The sequence below is a fragment of the Aulonocara stuartgranti genome (assembly GCF_965226115.1).
Source record: "Aulonocara stuartgranti genome assembly, chromosome: 23".
In the NCBI taxonomy this organism is placed as follows: domain Eukaryota; kingdom Metazoa; phylum Chordata; class Actinopteri; order Cichliformes; family Cichlidae; genus Aulonocara; species Aulonocara stuartgranti.
The window spans coordinates 1,195,001-1,215,492 of record NC_138958.1 but is presented as its reverse complement, the minus strand read 5'-3'; the positions used below and the strand labels follow the sequence as shown (position 1 = coordinate 1,215,492).

Genomic DNA, 20,492 nt, shown 5'->3' with positions numbered 1-20,492 from the left:
AGAGTTGACAGCACACGACACGTTACAGTCGGCTCAGTCAACGTGCTTCTACTCTCTGTTTCTCCTTTAGTGAGAAAAAACAGCAAGTTGTTAAACCCTAGATACAAGTTTGCAGACTATTTATGGAAAATGTAACAGAAAAGGCGAGAAAATCATTTTTCCAGCACATGTAACAGCAGCATGTGTGAGACGAGTGCTGTTTGGCCCTGGCCTTGATGATTTTGGCCAGTTTGAAGGAATGCAAACAGCCCGGAATATTTTTAACAGTCTCAAGAAATCAGTGTGTCAGTTTGACGAGTAGACGGCTAATACGTGCTGTTTTTGTCTTTATAATTTAATCCAGGAGAGGAATCGTGATGGCTCAATCCGTTATGTCCACCTCCCGATGTTGTCCAAGGAACAGGAGGCACAGCGGCTCGCTGCCAGGGGCTTCCTTCCCCCTCCCCAGGATGATTTTGCAGACCTCTGCAACCTCCCCGTCCTCAATGAGGACAGCATATTAAACAACTTGCGCACACGGTTTCACAAGAAAAAGATCTATACCTATGCAGGGAGCATCCTCATCGCCATCAACCCCTTTAAGTTCCTGCCCATCTACAACCCTAAGTACGTCAAGATGTACGAGAACCACCAGCTGGGCAAACTGGAGCCTCATATTTTTGCTATCGCAGATGTGGCCTACTATGCTATGCTCAGGAAGAAGGTCAACCAATGCATTGTCATCTCTGGGGAGAGTGGCTCAGGCAAGACCCAAAGTACCAACTTCCTGATCCACTGTCTGACTGCTCTCAGCCAGAAGGGCTACGCCAGCGGGGTGGAGAGGACCATCCTGGGTGCTGGACCAGTTCTGGAGGTAAGATGCTATGTGTGATGGCTGGGTCTGTCTCTACTCCAGTGGACAATTTAATTGAACTGTAGCTCAGCTAATTTGAATTAGCCTAGCCTTGCCATGCCTTAAACCTTAGCTGATCCAGCTGCAGGGACTAAAGAAAGTATATTAAAAATGTTTACATAGACCCACGGGTGCAGAAAAAAGATGGTTTGGACTGAGAGCTGAAGTCCACACAGGTTGCCACATCATTAGGCATACGCTTCTTTGTCATTTTTTAATCTATATTGGACCATAATTTACAAAATGAGCATCAGTCTGTATTGAAGAAGACCTGAAATTAGTAATCGAGACTATAAACTCGTTAGGAAAGTGTTTACCGAAGTAATGGGTCACATAAGTTTTCCCATAGACTTCTACACGATCTCACTTCCACTTCCTTAGAACCACTGCAGGTTTAAGGTGCCTCCACATGGGCGTCGCTCCTCAGAGTGCCATACTTATTTACTGCACTGGTTTCAGTCAGTTGCTCTCTTGATTAGGTCACATCGAGTGGTGAGAGCACTTCCTCAGAAGTGACTCATGATTTTGCTTAGACGTACAAAAGCACAGACACGAGATGAAAAAACTGCAGCGAGCTACATTTGGAGATATTTCACAGGTTTATATGTCTGTAGTTATGAATGGTGAAAACATCTGAGCTCATGTCGAACTGAGGAAATCTATTTTCAGGCTGCTGCGTGGGCTAACATGACAGAGCCTGTTTTTGTACAGTGTAAATGTCTGTGGCATAAAGAAAGAAGCAGGTAAAGAAAGAAGAAATGAAAAAAAGGGAAGTTGCTTTATTAACACCATCATGTTGCTTCATTGCCTTTGAAAATGCTGTGGGAAGCCAGGCAAGATAAAAGGCTTTGTATTGGTTTCCTATCTGCTTTTGAGCGCACAGATGATTTTGATTACATTTGCAGTGCTGGTTTACGTGGCTGAAGGTAAAACACAGCTTTTCTCTGACTTCTGTCTTTGACAGGAGAAATATGTGCCCGTTTAATTTGGACCTAAACTTTGACCAAACGGACTTTTGTCAAAGTTTCGGTCAGGTGACCGTACGTGTTCCTGCTTTCTGCTGTGAGAAACTGGATACTTGTACTGACTCGCTCTACAACCGCTGACAGCTGAGACTGAACCAAAACGATAAACAAAGTGAAACGTAGCACTTGGTGTAAGTCGCTGGTGGGTAATTACGAATGATTAAAAAAAAGAATTTTCCATAGTATAAAAACAGCACAGAGGCGTGGCCGGGTCTTTGAACAGCGCGTCTCAGGACAGGAAAGGGCGGTGCTAATCAGATGAACTGCACGACATGCATGCACATATTCAAATGTCCACTTTGGAGCTCATTACACGAAGTCTTCTGTCCGTCAGGCTGCTATCACAGTTTAAAAAAACAACATAAAAAACATAAATCGTGCAAATATGTAGGTAAACGCTAACAGCTGCCTACTTTTACATTGTTTTAACAAAGCGCTGCAGCATAACGTGCAGCTGTTGCCTCTGCTCGAGCTGAAACTCGGAGCTACGTGGCAAAGAACAGAGTCGACTTGGTTTTGTTTATTTTTCATCGGCGTAATGAGAAACGGGGTCTCCTCCACTTTCACATATGGAAGAATTTACCTCTGGTCAGACCTCGAGCAGCATTATTATTGTCAAGTCATTTTCAGCATTCACATCATCGTCTCTTTGTACTCTCTTATAAGCAGTGAGTGTTGTCTTACATTGTATTTTGTAGATTAAGTCAGCTTTGAATATTTTCCACAGTGTGTTAGCCCTGCAGCATCGACTGAATTCACCATGATGCTGTGTGCAGATGATGACAGATAAAAAGCTTCTGTCTGCGGCTGCAATGAGATTTCAGGCTGGAAAGCCCTGCTGCACATTCACCTAAATGCCAAGTAGACAAAAAGCAGAAATCCCACTACTTGTTTTTAGTTTGATAGCCTTCGTCAGAGTGGGGAAGCGATTACTCTCGGTCCTGATTTGGAAGTAAATCTCTACATATTTTTCAGTTTTAATGTTGCAGAAGTGGGGCTAAAAATAAACCTCTAGTCAGAACAGCCGCATGTGGAATGTGGTTTATTCAGAGCACAAAATGGTGCAGAGAAGCGAACCCCCCACCCCGATCTCTGAAAGTAAGTCTGTAGAGCACGCACTGCTTGGAAACAGAACTAAGTAAAAAAAGAAGTTTAACAAGAACTGGCCACAAGCTGTTGGCTGAATGGCAAGAACAGAGGGTTTGCCATAACTTGCAGTAACTCAGTGTGTTCATCTATCATCTGTCCCATCTCTGACGCCACCCCTGACTCAGTATTCGAGCTCTTCCTCACAGAACTGCTGCTGCTTTATTCAGATGCATTTGAATGAGCGCAGCCTGGGTCCCTTGATGTGTGTCACTCTGTCAGAGTCTTTGGTTCTGGATGGCAGGTTGAGGGAAGAAGGGGAGGAGGCAGCAGAGGCTTTTCCCCTTCAATCAGCAGAGTTCTGGTCCCTCTGGCAAACACAGTGCCTCTCTGCCGTTTACTCCCAGAATGCAATGGGTGTGTGCTATGTCAGTCCAGAGCTGTGGTTGCAGGGCCAGACAGGGAGACGAGTTTGGCCTTTACTGGCCTGGTCAGCGGAGGAAATGGCGATCGGGTTGGGTTGCATCTGGGACCGGTCACGCAATCGCCCGGGATATTGACCAGCTGTGCATTTCCTCTTGGCATCATTACAGCAGCTAAAGATGGGTTTTACTTAGAGACGTGGAAACTTTAGTGTTTTTAAGGTTTGCTCCTTAGCGTTAGCCTGCTGAAAGACTCTTCATGTGAAAACGGCTGAGATGGCTGACATGAAGCAAATGTTCTTTACTCAGAAATCAAATGTTCCCTGTATACCAATACCACACAAATGTAATGGGAACCCTTTGAATTTCTGCAGTATTTACTTATTAAATATGGGCCAAATGCCATGCATCCATTTTTCTCCTGCTTTTCAAATTCAGGGCAGGTGGCAGGATATGAGGCTAATAGAGGAAGGCGGCCAGTTTCAGATCACCTGTTACCTTAATGTGTGCGTCTATAGGTTGCAGGCGTACCAGGCACATGGCGAACATGCAGTCCAGGCTGAATTGTTGAGTTGATCTCTGTGCTAACGACTTCTCTAAAAGCTTCTTGTAGTTGTTTGTTCTAATTAAGGACATGAGGTTGAATGTGTGAGGTGTGCTGGCGCAACAACTTAGGAAGGGTCTTAGAAAAAGTGTTACAACGATAGCTGAAACTTTTCTGTAGAAAATACAGTTAATTTGTAAGAAGGTGTTCTTTAAACATGAAAAACCTCATGAATAAAAATATCTGCAGCTTGCTGAAATACTTGTTGGTCTGGCCAGTATGGAAAAAACACTGGTTAGGAGACCACAAAGGAAACCACCGTGGCACAAACGGCCACCTGGCTGTCCCGCATCACAATTCTCTTTGGACAGATGAGACAAAAGTCGAACTTGTGGCAAAAATGTACAAAGATGTTTGGAGGATCTCACCCAGCTGTGAAGCACGGCGGAGGCAGCATCGTGGTTTGGCTACTCGGGCTCTCCTTCTACAGACTTGATGTCTCGCCATCTTTCAAGGAATAAGTATTAAAAATTGCATCCAAACTAGAGCTGGGCGATATGAGATTTTTTCATATCGCGATATGTTTTTTTCATTTCAGGCGATAACGATATCTATCACGATATCAGCCAAATAACTATATTTGTAAGATTTAAATGTGCCGTTGCTCACAAGTAAAATGTGAAATAACCAGCAGCTTGTTTTTATTAAAATATTTATTTCCCATAATAAGTTCAACAGGGTAGATGTACTTAAGGAACATGAGACTTTTTCAGATAAATAAAGGCAAATATTGCAAACTACACAAAAGGCAGCCGCTAAAGCGTTTAAGTTTCAAAATAGAACAAACGAAACAGACTAAACTGTCAATTCCACTTAGAAACAAAATATTAATTCTAAAAATAAATCTTAGTTTGTTTTACAGAAGAACAGACAAAACTGACTAACTTTTGTCAATATCAAATAAACTGAGAACTAAAAGGAAATTCTCAATCTCTCCTTGTTGTATAGCTGAGCTTTTCAAACAGTTTTAACAGTTACTTTAGTCTGACAAAAGCCGAATGACGAATCAGCGCTTCCAGTCAGAGACTGAGCTGCACCGCTTTATTGTGTTCCCAGACTTGCTTTCGGCACAATTTACAGTGCAGCTGCTCTGTTTTTGTCAGACTTGAAATAGCCGAAACACCTTCACACTACGGGACTTCTGTGGCTCTTCCGTTCGACAATCTCTCCGGCGTTGGAACCATCATCTGTTTTCTCTTCGGTAACCTTAAATCAACCGAGAGCGTGACCGTTCTCTAGTCGGCGCACTCATTTCCTCCATTACCCGGACGCCACGGCGGCTGGCTGCTTCCCAAACAAATACGCATGTGCGGCTTGGCACTTGTCCTGTACGTAACAAGTCACGTGACGTGACGCTGCGGCTGTGATTGGTTCGGCTCTGCGCTACTTAATTTGGATTGGCTGTTCTTCTTTTTAAGAGGACAAGAGCGATGAGGCCTATCGCAATAGTTACATTTTTCTATCGAGAAAAAGTTATTTCGCAATACATATCGTTATCGTTCTATCGCCCAGCTCTAATCCAAACATTTACAGATTGTCAGAGCAGCAGTCCAAACCCAGAAGCTTAGGAGTGTTTGGGTGAGTCACCAACATAATGACACAAAGCACAGAAGTAAATCAATAAGGTGATTTTTGACAAAGAAGGCGACCCAAAGACGACCGTTCATCCAAGAATTCTTAATAACTAAACTGTCATAGCGTAATAGTTCCTCCTCTTTATTGTTTTACAAGAAGAATCTGGCCTCAGTAATCTGACTGGTCACTCACCCTTTCAGCCTGAGTGATTATTCATCATCTCTTTTACTTTAGTCAGGTTGTGTTTGAGCTGGATGAACCTCCTAAGTAATGAGTGTAGAAGTTCTGGTCGTTTTAAGGTTCGTAGCGCTCACGGCTCTGTCGACGTCGTTAGAGGGTTCTATACTATTTTTAGTGTTTTTGCCCAAATGGAGGAATTTTTACAAAAGGATTTAATTTGGTTCCTTTTTTGGAGGCTGGTCAGGTTACAGCAGTGGAAAGTGTGTGACTGTGTATCTGAACACGTGTGTGTCATCGAGCTATAGGGGAGGCCTAAAGGTCCGGCCCACATTTTGACGAGGTGAGATCATCATGTGTGGTGCTGGCTGCGTGCTGTTGCTGGCAGAATGAATGGCCACAACCTGAAACCATCTGCAAAGCTCCTGTCCTACTTAGCGCCCCCCTTTTTCTATATGCTGCTCTGTTCTTTAATTTTTCAGCCTCTGTCCTGAAAATAATGGAACAAATAAAAGCTTCAAGCTGCAGAAAAGCAATAAAGCTGTGCTTCCACTCGTGAACCGGTTCGACTGGTTGAGCCTCTCTTACGTGGTTCTTTTGGCTTCTTTGTTTTCTTTTGCCAGACTTTAAAGCCATCTTTTTCTTTTTTTGCCAGTAGGGCCTGGCTCTGTTTAAGCAAGATGGCTTTCATATAGGAGAACTGTGCGTTTGAAAGCTGTGGTTAAGAATGATCTTATACTCCTGAGAGGGTGAAATATGCAGCTTTAAACTTTAGAACAGACAAAATATTTTGATTATATTCTGGTGCAGATTCATGCATGCTGGAAAGAGAATTAAAGTCTCTCAGTTATTTAAAAAAAAGTGATAATACAAACAGTTTCTAGTCCATTGCAACACTTTGCTGAATACTTTTCATTTCAACAACACAAGCATATTAGCAGTTAAGCAGCTTGCTCAGGATAAAAGCATGATTGAGTCAATCGTGGTCCCGCAGACGGATGCAGAGAAAGCCAGGCAACGCTGTGCAAACAGTTTGTTTTCTCATGCAGATGAAAGCTCCTGATATGAGAGACTCCATTATTCCTTAGTTATGTCATAAATGTTGTTTCTCTAATGGTCAGTCCACTAGTGAGTGCAAGATCCTAATTTTTAATGCTAAAATAGAATTGTTGCCATCTGTGAATTTATAGAAAAATAGTAAAGCACATTGTTATTTTTAGATACCAAATCAGTTATTTACTTGCATTCCTAAACAGAAAAATGTGTTTTTATGGCAGGTGGTCTAATGAATATGTTCAGCACTGTAAGTAGCAACAGGATGTGTGCCTGCTGTAACACACAATGGATAATGAAACCAGCAGAACTTCAGTTCTTCTAATTGAAGCTGCCTCTGAAAGTGAGTGAATTCCTACAGACGCACAATGCTGCACCGCTCTGTCATCACACTAATAATCATACAGTTATTATCGTGGAATATGTGCTGGCTTAGCTTGTATTGGACCGTACGGTGTGGACAACAACTGGCAGTTATGGCAAATAGCTGTCTTTTTGTGGCCTCAGTGTCTTTTGATGCAATTATGTGATGAGTAATGTGGGTCGTTGTGCGATTAATCGCACAATCAGCCCGTCTAAGAAGGGCACAGATCGGCGTTCGAGTGGAATTCTAGTTTTTTATTTATTTTAAGTGAAAGTACCAGCTGAACGTTTCACCTGTCACTCTCTCTTCTAAATGTGGTCGTTTTAAAATGTGACACATATTCAAAGAAATTAGTTGAGAAATGTTGAACAGTTTAAATAAAGGCGTGAATATAGGTGGCCTGTTGGTTATGTAATATAAAGCTCTGTGCTGGAAGCTTAACATCTTACTCAAGCACATATGCCTTTTTCAGATCCTAAGCCTCCTCCTGCCACGCTCACTCTTTCAGACAGGAAGTTCCTGTTATCCCGAAGCACCAAACAGGAAGTCGCTACGACATGGGAAGTAGCAGCAGTAACTCTGTCTACTGTTAGCTCAGAGTCTTGAGGGGTGTGGGCAGGCCAGAGTATTGTATTGTAGTTCAGGAAGTGCAGAGGAGGCCATAGCATCTGCTGATCCATTGTTTATCTCTTGCTTATGAGTAGTTATTCAGGCTGGGTGGCATTGTGTGTGAGTCTGGGGAAAGCTGGCATTACTGTGATTAAGTCACAGTGCCAGCCCATGAGTCAGCCGTCCTATAAACGCACACGTATGCAGAGGCCTCCTGTAATCATACCGTTCAGCATCTTGCTGAAAAGCAGAACATGCTTCGCCCTGCAGTCCGCACACAGCTGACATGTAGCAGTACATGTCAGCTGTGCCACTTCAGGGTCTATTCGTGTGTTGTGACCACACCACAGGCTGGGGTTTGATGTGGTCCCCATCTAGACATGGGTGGAGTGGCTTAAAATGACTCCAATCTGGTAAAACACCAAACCACAAGAGGAGCAAAACTGGTGCATGAAAACTTTAACATACCTCTTGAACCTTTTCACTTCATGTCCTGCTTAATGTTACTTTTCAGTCCGATGAATCAGCCTTGCCGACTCACATCTATTGTTTTAGATGGACCCAAAAAGGCTCTGAGGTGGGAGCAGCACTTTGGCTTTAGCAACATTTTTTTTCTGCAGAGTGCAACACTGGAAAAAGTTTTATGACCATCAAAGATGATCATCAAAAATTATTCAGCCTGAAAAAATAAGGCATGTCAGAAATCTGATGGCTGCAGTGGGAGGTTCCTCTTGAACTCGGCGCCGAGGCTCTGGACCAAAGGCCTTCCTTCAGAAGCTGCAGATGCGTTATCAGTTATGACAGCAGGCTTGATACCTTCTGTGCAAGGTCATCACACAGACTGGACTGACTGTGGCATATCGGCCGTGATTATCAGAATGAACTGCTGTGGGTTTAGATTGTCTCGTTAAATAAAAGAGGAAATAGTTCTGAAGTCTGTGAACCCTAAAAGCGCTTTAACTTACATCCTGGATCCAGGATCCGGCTCTGTGCAGATCTTTGCGTCTGCCGTCCAGGACTGTAGCTCTGTGATGGTGGAGCTGTCATGGATTTCAATATAACCTTCTGCAAAGGGCTGATAGGTTTCTGTGCTCATCAGTCATTGTACCCTTCAGAGGTTTGAGAACCTTAATTAGGTTCTCCAGTATCCTTGACATAGTTTCTGTGCATGAGACTCTCCTGCTGTTCTACATAGCGCTCCAGCATGTCACGTGCTTGTGAACAGGCCATTCCAGCTTCTCCTGCTCGGTTTTCAGGGCACGGCTGGCTGCTGTGCTTCAGTGGACAAACAGGAGCCTGTTTTACTGAGACACACAATCTGACGCCCCAGTTCAGCTGCTGCATTGATTGCATTTGTTGTGTTGTTGTTTCGTCTGTAATAACAGGGATGTGCTTTTGCCCTTCATTTCCATTCCGTCACCGTTTGTCGGCGCGTCAGCGAGACGCTAACGTGTGTGGCCGAGCCTGCAGAGTGACACGGTCCATCTCCGCTGCGATGTAAACAGAAAACTCAGTGGTTCTGCAGGTTAGGGTCAGAGGTTGCTTTAGTAAGAGCTCCACGTGGTGTGGTAAAAATTCCTCATTGTGTCTTTTCTGAAGCGTCATCTGGAGGGGATATTGTTACTTCATTGATACCCTGAAATCCTGAATGCTTTGCAGCAGCTTTAGGCTGCATCCTCAGCTGTGAAACCTCCCACACTCCTGCTTTGGTTGTAGCTTTTAGCCCTGACTGTTTAAAAGCTGCAGGGAGTAGACGTTGTTCTTTCCTACCCGGCTGTCTTCCTTGCGCTGCCAGTAAACACACCGTGGCGATGTCTCCGTAGGTGCCGTGCCGCCGATAGCATGAGCCCCACGTGTTGCACAGTGGTAGCGCGCTCAGTTTATCCGCCGTCATCTTTGGAGAGCACAAAATGCTCCCGCGCAGCAGACTGAAACGATGTTCCTGCTGATGCATCCTTTAACTCTGCGCCTCCTTCATCATCACCGCTTGTTGCCGTTTCCACGACCGACTCGGCAGCTGCGCTCGTCACTTAACCCTAGTTCAGACTAAACACACTTCACAAAGATCAGAATTGCTGACATTCTTGCACTAAATGAGAATCGGAGAAAAAGTCGTGTGTGCCCGTTTCCTCCTTCATGGATTGTGCAGAATGACTCCTCGTGACCCCGCCGGTTGGTTCCTCTCGTGGTAGCTGTTCCTGCTTGCAGATTCAGTATGCCTGTGCTTCTGCGGAGGTGCCAGTATTTTTAGATCCTGTTCCTAAAATATAGACAATTGTGCAGTTTATTGTGAAACTTAAGTTGGGCGCAGATGGTTTAGAGTTAAAAACGACTTTTTACACCAGAGCAAAACTCCATCATTTAGCTTTTAAGTTGGTTTCTGTCAGTTTCTGATTTGCTTTCCAGGCTTTGCTAATAATAGGGAGAATTTGTTACAATCAGCCTTTGCATACTGAAGCGATTACTTTTTCCCCTCGACCACGACTACCACCACCGCTTTATTACCACCATGCATCCAGGAATTGATTTAGTGCTGTGTAGCTGCCAGGTGATAATTGCCCTACTTTTTAAAAGCATAAGTTGCCATTTCTGTGTGTGATTGTTGTAATAATCAATAAATCTAATTAGAAAACTCCCCAAAAATTACTTCTACAACTTTTCTCTGTCCAAACCGGCATCATTGTGTTTGTTTTGTCTAGAAAGATTACAGGAGATGGAAGTATTTGTTTCTGACGTCGACGGCGTTGTGATGCTTGAAAGAATCCGTTCGTTGTCGGCGGTTCAGACGAGCTCGAAGGGTTTAAGCGTAGTCAGTGGGATATATTGGCAGCCTGAAGCCAAGCTTAGAGCAAGAACTGTGCAGAGATGTGGTTGGATTCAATCGCTGCCAACATCATGTGATCTCTCCAAAGCATTTCTCACATTCATGTCAACAACAAAGCGATTATTTTGTCTCTAAGCACCGATCAGCCTCGCCTCAGCGTTATGCCAGCGATGATATAGATCCCTGCTGCTTGGTTTTCCAATGTAACCGGTAATAGATGAGTGTGTCTAAGGCTTCAAAAACATGACAGATATAGTTTTTAGTTTAAACTTTCTGCTGCCAAACGAGTAAACATGTCCACCTAGCACTTTGAGTCATTTCTGCATGAGTGACTGCCGTTGTCCGCTGTGAATGTGGGAACTGGCAGTTGCTGTAGCGAGGTGTCGGTGTCAGGGCCTTGGCAGCGCCTGTGGAAACTTTAACTGAAGCTCTTTTGAACTGTAAAACCTGAAAGGATGCAGCGATGCTCCGGGACACATCTTCACTGATTACAAAGTTGTCTTAACGTTCCGCTTTGGCGTCAGTGTGCACGCTAAAACTATGCAGAAAATGGGGAAATACAACAACTTTCAGGGCAGCAAAGTCACAAAACATCCAATCTTGTGCAAAATCAAACTTTCCCTCCACGCTGGGTTTTCTTTTGTTTTGGTTTCTTCATGTTTATGCAGGCTTTCACTGCATCTCATGTTTAAGCTGTGTTTAAATTATATCATGTCACACTCGCTTGTTGAGACAAACTGCTCATAAACTGCACAGTGAAAGACACTCCCCCAGTGTTCTTTGTAAGGGTGTGTGTGTGTGTGTGTGTGTGTGTGTGTGTGTGTGGGAGGGAGGAGCTTGTCTAAATAGGGATGTGAGTCTTCAGACTGGTAGGTCTGGCTCTCTGATAAAGTGGGAATGTACGGGGAGTTGGATACCAGTGAAACCGGCTCTCTGCAGGTCGAAATCAGTGAGAAATGTGCGCTGTGTGATGACACGGTCTCCCGCGTATGTTTTTCATTTTTGAGGGACTGTTTTAAAATTCCATTCCTTATGGAGCTGATTAACCTTTAAAGGTACCTGTCTGGCTCTGCTGAAGCTAACATAGGATAAGTCCCAAAGATATTTGATGTCCAGTCACTGACAGCAGATTTTGCGGCCTGTCGAAACCACATGTTTTTAAACGGTTCATATCAGGTGGATCGTTTCACCAATATTAAAGCTTGAATGTGAGAAAGGACAAAAACACATCACAACCACTCTGAATGCTTATCTAAATGTCTGTCTGCTTCGTCTATTCACATTTGGAGTTCATACTTTGGATGTGGGCTCATTTAAAATAAATGACTAAACACACAGAAGTGGGCCGAAAGCTCTCTGTATGCAGCGCGTGCACTCGCTGTAGATTGCCAAGGTCCCTTTCACCTAGTTGTGCCTTTTTTCCGCCTCGTTCTTTTTCTGCTTCTTTTATGAACTTGTTGAGGGCAAACCATATTGCGTAAGAGTTCCTATTAGGCCTCGTCTTTCCATAGACAACGTGCAGCGAAACGGCTGCTGTATTTCCTCATACCTGCTGCGCTTCAAACCAATCAGACGAGCTGATGAAGGGCATGTTTGAATACGAATGATGCTGCAACATGTTTAGAATTCCCTCCGTGCAGCAGCCTGGGTCCTGCACAGATTTCCCAGGGTTTGGTGCTGGACACCGAACACATTTACTGACCTTCATATAGGGAATAGAAGAAATAGAAAGAAAACCATTTAAGCAAACAGAATAAAAACAACTGCATGGTTGATCTGAACAAGCAGACAGCTTGGATAAATTGTGTGCAGAAAAAAAGGGGAAAAACCTTCGTGAGTGGGTGAGTGGAGGCCCCGTCTGAGCAAGTTCAGAGCTGCAGACTGTTCTGGTCTCTCACACACACACACACTCACGTGCACACACACACACGCACGCACGCACGTGCACACACACACACACACACACACACCTCATGTGAGCATCTTTCATCATCCATCAACAAGTAACAACTCTTCCCTCACTTCCTTCAAGGCAATATTAAAATCACATTTTGAGTTCTTTTTTTGCACTAAAACATAAAAATTGATCAAAGTTGTTCTTGCTTAAAGAACAAAAAAGAGCAGATGAGCGTGCACGGACAGAGCTGAAGCACAAGGGGTGTAAATATGCAGGAGAAAAGAAAATGGGTCAACGGTTCATCCTAAGGAATCTCAGTCGTGTTTGTGTGTGCGTGTGTGTGTGTGCACGTGTGTGTGTGTGCGTGTGTGCACTTGCAGTCTTTTTTCCAATCTTCCCCGACACCAGTGTATCAAATTCACCCTGCGACCGCCTTACAAAACAGAATGTACTTCCTATTTAACATGCATTGAGTCAACTTCCCCTGTGGTGGCCTTGTTTTGTGTTTGTGTGTGACCATGTGAACATCTCATCATGAAGAGGGGGAAAACGTGCTATTCTCGTAACGTATCCGTGCAATAAACAAGGCGCCTCAGAGAGGCTGGGTGAGCCTGGGGTCGTTGCGCCTCTGGCTGGGTTGCAATTGGCCCGAGACCTGGAGAGAAACGTTGGTGTGACACGGCCGTACAGAGGGTCTGCCCCAGCCTCATTTATCATTTCTGACCTAAGCTTTCTCACACACATTGACCCCGAGGAGGTGCAAAGAGCGATTCAATGAGAGTAAGAAAAGGGCAAATTCAGATGAGTTGCAGATGCTTACCCCACTCACTCCCACCCGCTTCTACAGTTTCAGCTTCAAAACAAGGTTTAACCCAGGACTGTGCAGCCTCTTTGTAGTTATGGAGGGTTGTTGTGACTTCAGCAAAGGTCCTGATTCCACTGATGGCTTGAAGGTTAACAGTTTAAAGAAAAGCTGCAGAGGTTTAAATGACTTTGGTAGTGCTGTGTGTTCTGATGTCTTCTCCTGTACACAAGCCCGACTGCAGTTTTAACCACTTAAATTCATTTTTTCTCATTATTTGACCAGAACATTGGGCTAAATTGTTGATTGGTTAGATCGATGCGCTCTGTGTAGTTGACTTTAATCCTCTTCTCTCTTCCAGGCCTTTGGGAACGCCAAGACAGCCCACAACAACAACTCCAGCCGCTTTGGCAAATTCATCCAGGTTAATTATCTGGAGAGCGGCGTGGTCAGAGGGTAAGTAACACCGTGTGTGTGTGTGTGTGTGTGTGCGTGCGTGCGTGCGTGTTCTCTACAGCGCTGCGTCTTCCTCTTTACTTTTCTACCGCGTCACATGGGCCTTCCTATGTTCACTGTGTGTATATGGACTGAAACTTGCAACCACTAGCATGTCCTTCCTTTTTCTCAGCAGCCAGACTCTGGTTAGGAGCTGCATCAAAGTCTGGTCAGCCGTGTCACTTCCTCATTTCCTCATCAAAGCAGAGGAACAGATGCTCAGCGTCTTTAAAAAAAAAAAGGCAACACGTCGAGCTTTAACAGGGCTCTAGACTAACTTTTTGCCATGGGCGTGCCGGTACGCCTAACTTTTTAAAGTTAGGCGTACCGGCACAAAAGTTAGGCGCACACAAATTTTCTAATAATTTATGTAATATAATGTGTTTGTCTGGATACACTGTGCTTTTTCAGCATTCAAAGATTGATGACACCGTGTCAGAGCACTGGCTATGAATTTCAGAAGGATCAGGCCTTAACAGAAAAGTTAGCAATAGTTCTTTTCCTATTACAGCTACATCCACGTCTGTCCTGCCTAGGCTGCTCACTAGGGCTGGGTATCATCACTGATTTCTATAATCCATTCGATTCTGGTTTTCAAAGTCCCGATTCGATTCAACTTAGCCAGAAGAGTCAGAAATATTATAATTCTGATCATTTATCAGCACTGACTTCATCAGAATTGTGAACATCACAGCAGATGCCTTTGTGTGAAAGTAACTGAGAATAAAACACAGAAAAACATGAAGGAGATTTTCCTGGTCTGGCTTTTTATAGCAGAAAACCTTAAAAATATTCTACAATGTTCTGCATATAAAGTTTAAATTTCTTCAGTATTGAACAACAGAAAAAATAGGCTTTCTTGTCCGAGGTCATTTAAGTGAAAAAGAAAAGAAAAAGACAGCAGCCACAGCGCTGTAAACAACGGTAGACTGGTGGGTAATGAGCGAATGAATAATACAGAAAACAGAGATTGGAGACGGGAAACTGTTCTTGAAGTACAGAGAGAGAGAGAGAGAGCTAGCTGTGCATGGAGCGTGATTTTAATAGTCGTGGAAGCAAAACAGCAAAATTCATGACGACATTGATCAAATGTGAAGCGCAGTTTGCTGCTTCTTTTGCTGCTGGCTCGGTGAATTTTGGCTGGAGAGAGACAAAACCTGCAGCTCAGAATCAGCGCAAAAAGACGTAATCACAGCGCGGACCGGACGCATCAGGATCGCTGAGCTCCGACAGCGTGTCCGTCTACGGGCCGTCGGATGAGAAAGCCGAGAAAGACAAAGCTGATCCTGATGCGTCGGTCTGTGTTTACATCTTTGTGTGGAGTCCGTGTACCTGCTCTCATCTGCTGCTTGGTTGTTGTTGAAATGGTTTCGTGAGCTTTAATCTGAGAATCTGGCGTTTCTGGCAAAACACAGTTATTTAAAAGTCGATTCAGGATTTAATGAATTGATATCGCTTTATTCAAGCTACTCACCTCCCACTTCCACCTGCACTTTCAACTGGACCACGGCCAATCAGAGAGGTCCCGCCCCTTACTATCTCTGATTGGTTTAGTCCACGATAGGGGCAAAATGTGTGTCTGTTGACCACAGGGAAGGTTACAGATTTTTATTTATTTATTTTTTGCTACCCGAACATTTGGTCGCACAGGTGCAACCAAATATTTTTTTTTAGTCGCACCACTGAAAAATTTGGTCGCACTCTAGAGCCCTGTTTAACTGCAGTGAACATTTAGTACAGTGTTCAGACTAATGACTGACACAGTGATTAATTCTCTGGTCCTAAAAATAGGCGGTGAATAAACACGTTGATGCCTGTGCTGACGATGTTCAGCTCCACACTAGGTGGGTATCCCCAGCCTGATAGCACCAGCTCTCGTTGCTCAGCCTCAGCTCTGTAATTCGATCCGAGGAGTCGATTTTAGCAGGCTGAGGCTTTTCTGTGATTCCCACCAAAGATCGTTATCTTGCAGAACATATCATATCTACTCAAAGCACACCGCCCAGCATATTTCACCACCATTATTCTTTCTAGTGTAGACTCTTCTAGGCGGTTAAGGACTCAGGAGGCCACCACAGCTCTGCTCTGTAGACTTGACAAAGGCTGTGTGTCTCTCCGTCTCCAGTGGAGTGGATCAGCAAAGAGGAAGCTGCTGCTCGCCTCGGCTCTCTGAACTGACCGACAGTCTGCATGTTTTTATGCTCTCCGTCTCTCAACCTTCTTCAGCTCACGTTCAGCAAACATCAGCTGTTCTCAGATCAGCTAATGAGTAGGGATTGTTATTGATGCACCATCTGTTGTATTGCTTGGACACCCCTGCATGCCTGTGCACATTCAGACGTTTGCAGAAGCCTCTAACAGGTTCAAGTGCAACTTACCTCAGTATCTGTGGGCAGCGTGATCAGGATTCCCGTCAGACGATCTTGTTTGTTACAATAATAATGATAAACAGCATTTTGTGGGTGTTTTTGTGGTCATGATGGGCACAACTGATTACACCCCGACGTCACAGAGCACGTAAGCTAGCGTTTGAACTTTACGTTGTCTGTCTCTAGTCGAAGCTGCAAGCCGGTTTCTCACAGCACAGCTCTATTCTTAGTGTCAGGACTGGCGTCAGTGCTGTTTTTGCTTGGCTACTGAAAAACCAACTTTGACTTATAAAATCTGATTTGGCAAACTTTATGGCCTTGGCCTGGTGCAGCAGGTAAATAAAGCTGCGTATCTGTCGACTGCAGTGAAAACACAGCCTGCTTTTTCACTGCCCTCCGTCTCCTATTCAGTCAAATACATGAATCCTAAGCTGTCTGCGGCCGGCGTGTTGCTGTGTGATGACACACGTCCAACCATATCTGAGAGCTTTGTTCCCTCTTTGATTGTTCTGACCATCTGCCCTCACTTCCCCTGCTCCTCCCCTCAGTCTTTATTAGCAGCCCACTTTCACAAGTGACCTGGGAGACACAGACACAGCCGAGTGACCTTTTTTAGATCAGATGATTCATCCTCCTTCTGCTTTTTCTCATCCTTCCCCCCTCACTGTGTTTTTCTCCATCTTGCAGGGCAGTGGTGGAGAAGTACCTCCTGGAGAAGTCTCGTCTGGTCTCTAGGGAGAAGAATGAGAGGTGAGGAATGACGGGGTCTTGACCCTCATGAGGTCGTCTTATATAACCAGGACCTGCAGTTGTGTTTATTTGCAGATAATAAACACTGAAAAGCAAGTTTTGACCAACAGTTAAGAAGATTCGTTGCTGCACATTGAAACCAACTCGTCGCCTTGACGCTGCCTCTCGTGTTGCTCACTGCACTGTTTCCTACCAACTAGACTGCTAGTCTGTCGCTGCTTGTGTGACTAATATGCAAACAGTTATTTCACTTTGGTAACTGAGAAACGCAGTCAGAGCGACGTAATCCTGCTTCATCATTCTGTTTTCTCTGTGGGATCTATCAGTGAGTCAAAGGAAGAGGCCGACTGTCACAGATAAACTGACATTAACATCAGTGGTTCCTGCTGAATGCTGATGATGATCTTTAAAAGAAACACAAGATTAAAAGAGTATAATCTAAAAAGTGGGACTGACACTAGTTTATCCTTTGTGTATATGTGTGTCTGCCACATGGAGGTGTGCGTATCTGTCCTTAAAAACACACGTTAAACTCTGGAGCTCAGCTGATGCTTCGTGTGTGTAGAAAAGCCTCCAGTAGCTGTTTTTAGGTGGGAGACGAGCTTCCTGTCGAGGTTTTCACAGCTAGTTTTGGAAAATCTGTTCACCTACTGCTGCCGATTACGTCACGTTACCCCCCGCCCACTGCCGCCTGCTCCGTGTGCGCCGTTAATCACATAGTTGCAGTTGCAGTTGACGGTGCGTCTGCTGGGTGGTGTTATTGTTTCTTAGTGATAAGTGTGGAAACTCATTACTCCCGTGTGCTCATACAACAAAGCTACCTGCTCGCTGATAGCGCCAGTGGAAAACTTCTGTAAACAGCACCGAGCTTCAGACTTTATAAAGTGTGTTGACTCAGTCTGTTTGTGGCCATAAGCTCGTACATGTACTAATGAACAGCAATGGTATAAAAATGAAGGGAACTTTTTCCCTCAGTAATAACTTGGTGTAAAGTTCATGTTTTTTTTTTCCTTTTCCAGGAACTATCACGTGTTTTACTACCTGCTGCTGGGCGCTTCAGAGGAAGAACGAAAGGAGTTCAAATTGCTGCCGCCTGAAGACTATTTCTACCTCAAGCAGGTACAGAGTCGCTGCTCCGGCGCCACAGGGGCCTCAGTCGCCCTCCTCCAGGGCCGCCTGTGACAAATGTGATAAATATGGAAATGAACAACATTTATTTATTTAAAATATTTGTCTGGTGTTTTGGCCCACAGCATCTGCTCGATCTGCAGCTGGGCTTTAGCTAAGATAACATTTAAAGCAGGTTTTATTTAGGAAGCTGCCTGCATCATTTTAATGTTTCATAGCAGGCTCACGTTTTGCTTTTGGTTTTTTCCACCAGCAATGGAAATGTTTCTTAAGTATTAAGGAATCAGATTTGAGTTACACTCATCAGGACGGCTGATGAGCTCATTTATACCTAAAATGAAGCATTTTCAGATAAAGTGTGACGTCTCTTTTGATAGATCAGGAATCAGCAAGCTTTCCTATCTAAACTATTTTCTCCATTTAATTTCAGTCTCCTGTTTTCGGCCCACCAAATAACTTTCCTGTTGATTTTTAACCTTTGAACCTGGTCATGGGCGTGGCCTTTACAGCAGGGGTCGGCCACCCTGAGCACTCGAGTTAATCTGAGAAGGTGCATCAAAAATAAATGGCCGGGCCAGCGGTGCACATCGCAGATTAGCTCGCGTAGACACGTTAGTTGTGCCGCTTCTTAATGACGCTATCTCAGCTAACAACCCCAACTACCAGATTCAGCTTGTAATTGGCTAAAAATCACTCCGCCTACCGGTGACAGAGGCGTTGCTAGCTGGCAGTTTTTACGCTTCAAACGCATCAGGGATCTGTCTGCTCAGCATCAGCACCATGGAAATACACACAAACACAACCACTGATATAGAGCGTTATTACATGTATTGCTAATGCCACGGTTGCTATGGCGCAGTGACGTCTGAGGGAACTTTAGACGCCACTCGTCATCAGAAAGGTGGCCGACCCCTGCACTACAGTCACACCGTGCTTCCCTTTGAGTGACCTGATATATTCATGAATGCAGCCAAGCTGCAGTCCGTGTGTCCTGCATGTTAATGAGCCGCCCTTTGTTCTCTCTCGTTGTTATTCCCCTCTCCTCCACCTGCTTTTCACACGCCTCCGTCCTTCACCCGTGTGTCCGTTTTGCGCTTCACCTTTTTATTTCCATCTCCAAACACTCGATAACTGCCTCGTTCTTGTTCCTCGCAGCAAAATTTTAAGATTGAAGATGAGGAAGATTTGCGTCACGATTTTGAACGGCTGCAGCAGGCGATGGAAATGGTCGGCTTCCTTCCCGCCACCAAGAAACAGTAAGTGAAGTGAAAGCCTCGCTGTTCCACGCAGAAGCATCTTTGCCTTCAGTCCTGTAAACACGAGTTATGTTAGTGTGAGCACTGAGTCACATTACCAGCCCCAGATTACAACAAAGATACTTTTCAGAGCCTGGCAGTCTCTGCAGCTAATGAGCCAATCAGCCAGTTTATTAGAGACGGCGTGCAGCTACTACAATGGCTCTATTCAGTTCACAGCTCAAAGGGACGCTCGGGCTGAAGACCAGCACCACACGTGTCTCATGTTTGTCTTCTTTCTAAAGTGTGTCATTGTTATTATTGTGTCGCAGGATCTTTTCTGTGCTCTCCGCCATCCTGTACCTTGGCAACGTGACCTACACGAAGAAGGCAACGGGCCGAGATGAAGGCTTGGACGTGGGCCCACCAGAGGTCCTGGCAACCCTCTCTGACCTACTAAAGGTAACTTGAATGTGTGTTTGTGACTCCGTGCTTCAGTTTGTGTAGGTGTGTGCGGCTGCCACTGTTAAACTGCTGATGTCACTCAGGTTAAAGAGGAGCTGCTGGTGGAGGCGCTGACTAAGAGGAAGACGGTGACGGTCAACGACAAGCTGATCCTGCCCTACAGACACTCTGAGGTGGGCTCAGGAGCATCAGTGCAGTCTCTCATTAGCGTCTACTTCCTCTTTATTCGTGCTTTGGATTTCTTCTTCCTGTTGGTGTGTTCTGGGTTTTTCTGCCTCTAACGCTCTGTGCATCGCCCCCTCTTTTATCTCCTATCAGGCCATCACAGCACGAGACTCTATGGCCAAATCTCTGTACAGCGCCTTATTTGACTGGATTGTCCTGCGCATCAATCACGCACTGCTCAATAAGAAAGACATGGAGGAGTCTGTTCCAGTAAGAAACACACACATCAGAAAGTGCAAAGACATGAAAAGTCCAGTTAGGTCGCCTCCCTTTGTTCGCTTGGCGCTGGCGTTCACTTGGCGTTCTGGTTGTTTTCCAGTGCTTATCCATCGGTGTCCTGGACATTTTTGGCTTCGAGGACTTTGAGACCAACAGCTTCGAGCAGTTTTGCATCAACTATGCAAACGAGCAGCTGCAGTATTACTTCAACCATCACATCTTCAATCTGGAGCAGGTGAGACGTGCAGTGGACGCTGCACTGTCAGGAGGTTTGCC

The 20,492-nt window shown here is 44.8% G+C and overlaps 1 protein-coding gene across 3 annotated transcripts in view; it reads left to right on the top strand.

The window, feature by feature from the left end:
• LOC309701024 (myosin IXB) overlaps window positions 1–20,492 on the top strand; it is a 56,964-nt gene that overhangs the window by 21,077 nt on the left and 15,395 nt on the right. For all 3 annotated transcript variants that reach the window (XM_082524980.1, XM_082524982.1, XM_082524981.1), the window contains exons 4-12: window positions 344–853; window positions 13,692–13,786; window positions 16,882–16,944; window positions 17,964–18,063; window positions 19,228–19,328; window positions 19,640–19,769; window positions 19,856–19,945; window positions 20,091–20,207; window positions 20,317–20,451. In XM_082524980.1, the coding sequence (XP_082381106.1) occupies window positions 344–853; window positions 13,692–13,786; window positions 16,882–16,944; window positions 17,964–18,063; window positions 19,228–19,328; window positions 19,640–19,769; window positions 19,856–19,945; window positions 20,091–20,207; window positions 20,317–20,451 (1,341 nt within the window). The remainder of the gene's footprint in view (window positions 1–343; window positions 854–13,691; window positions 13,787–16,881; window positions 16,945–17,963; window positions 18,064–19,227; window positions 19,329–19,639; window positions 19,770–19,855; window positions 19,946–20,090; window positions 20,208–20,316; window positions 20,452–20,492) is intronic.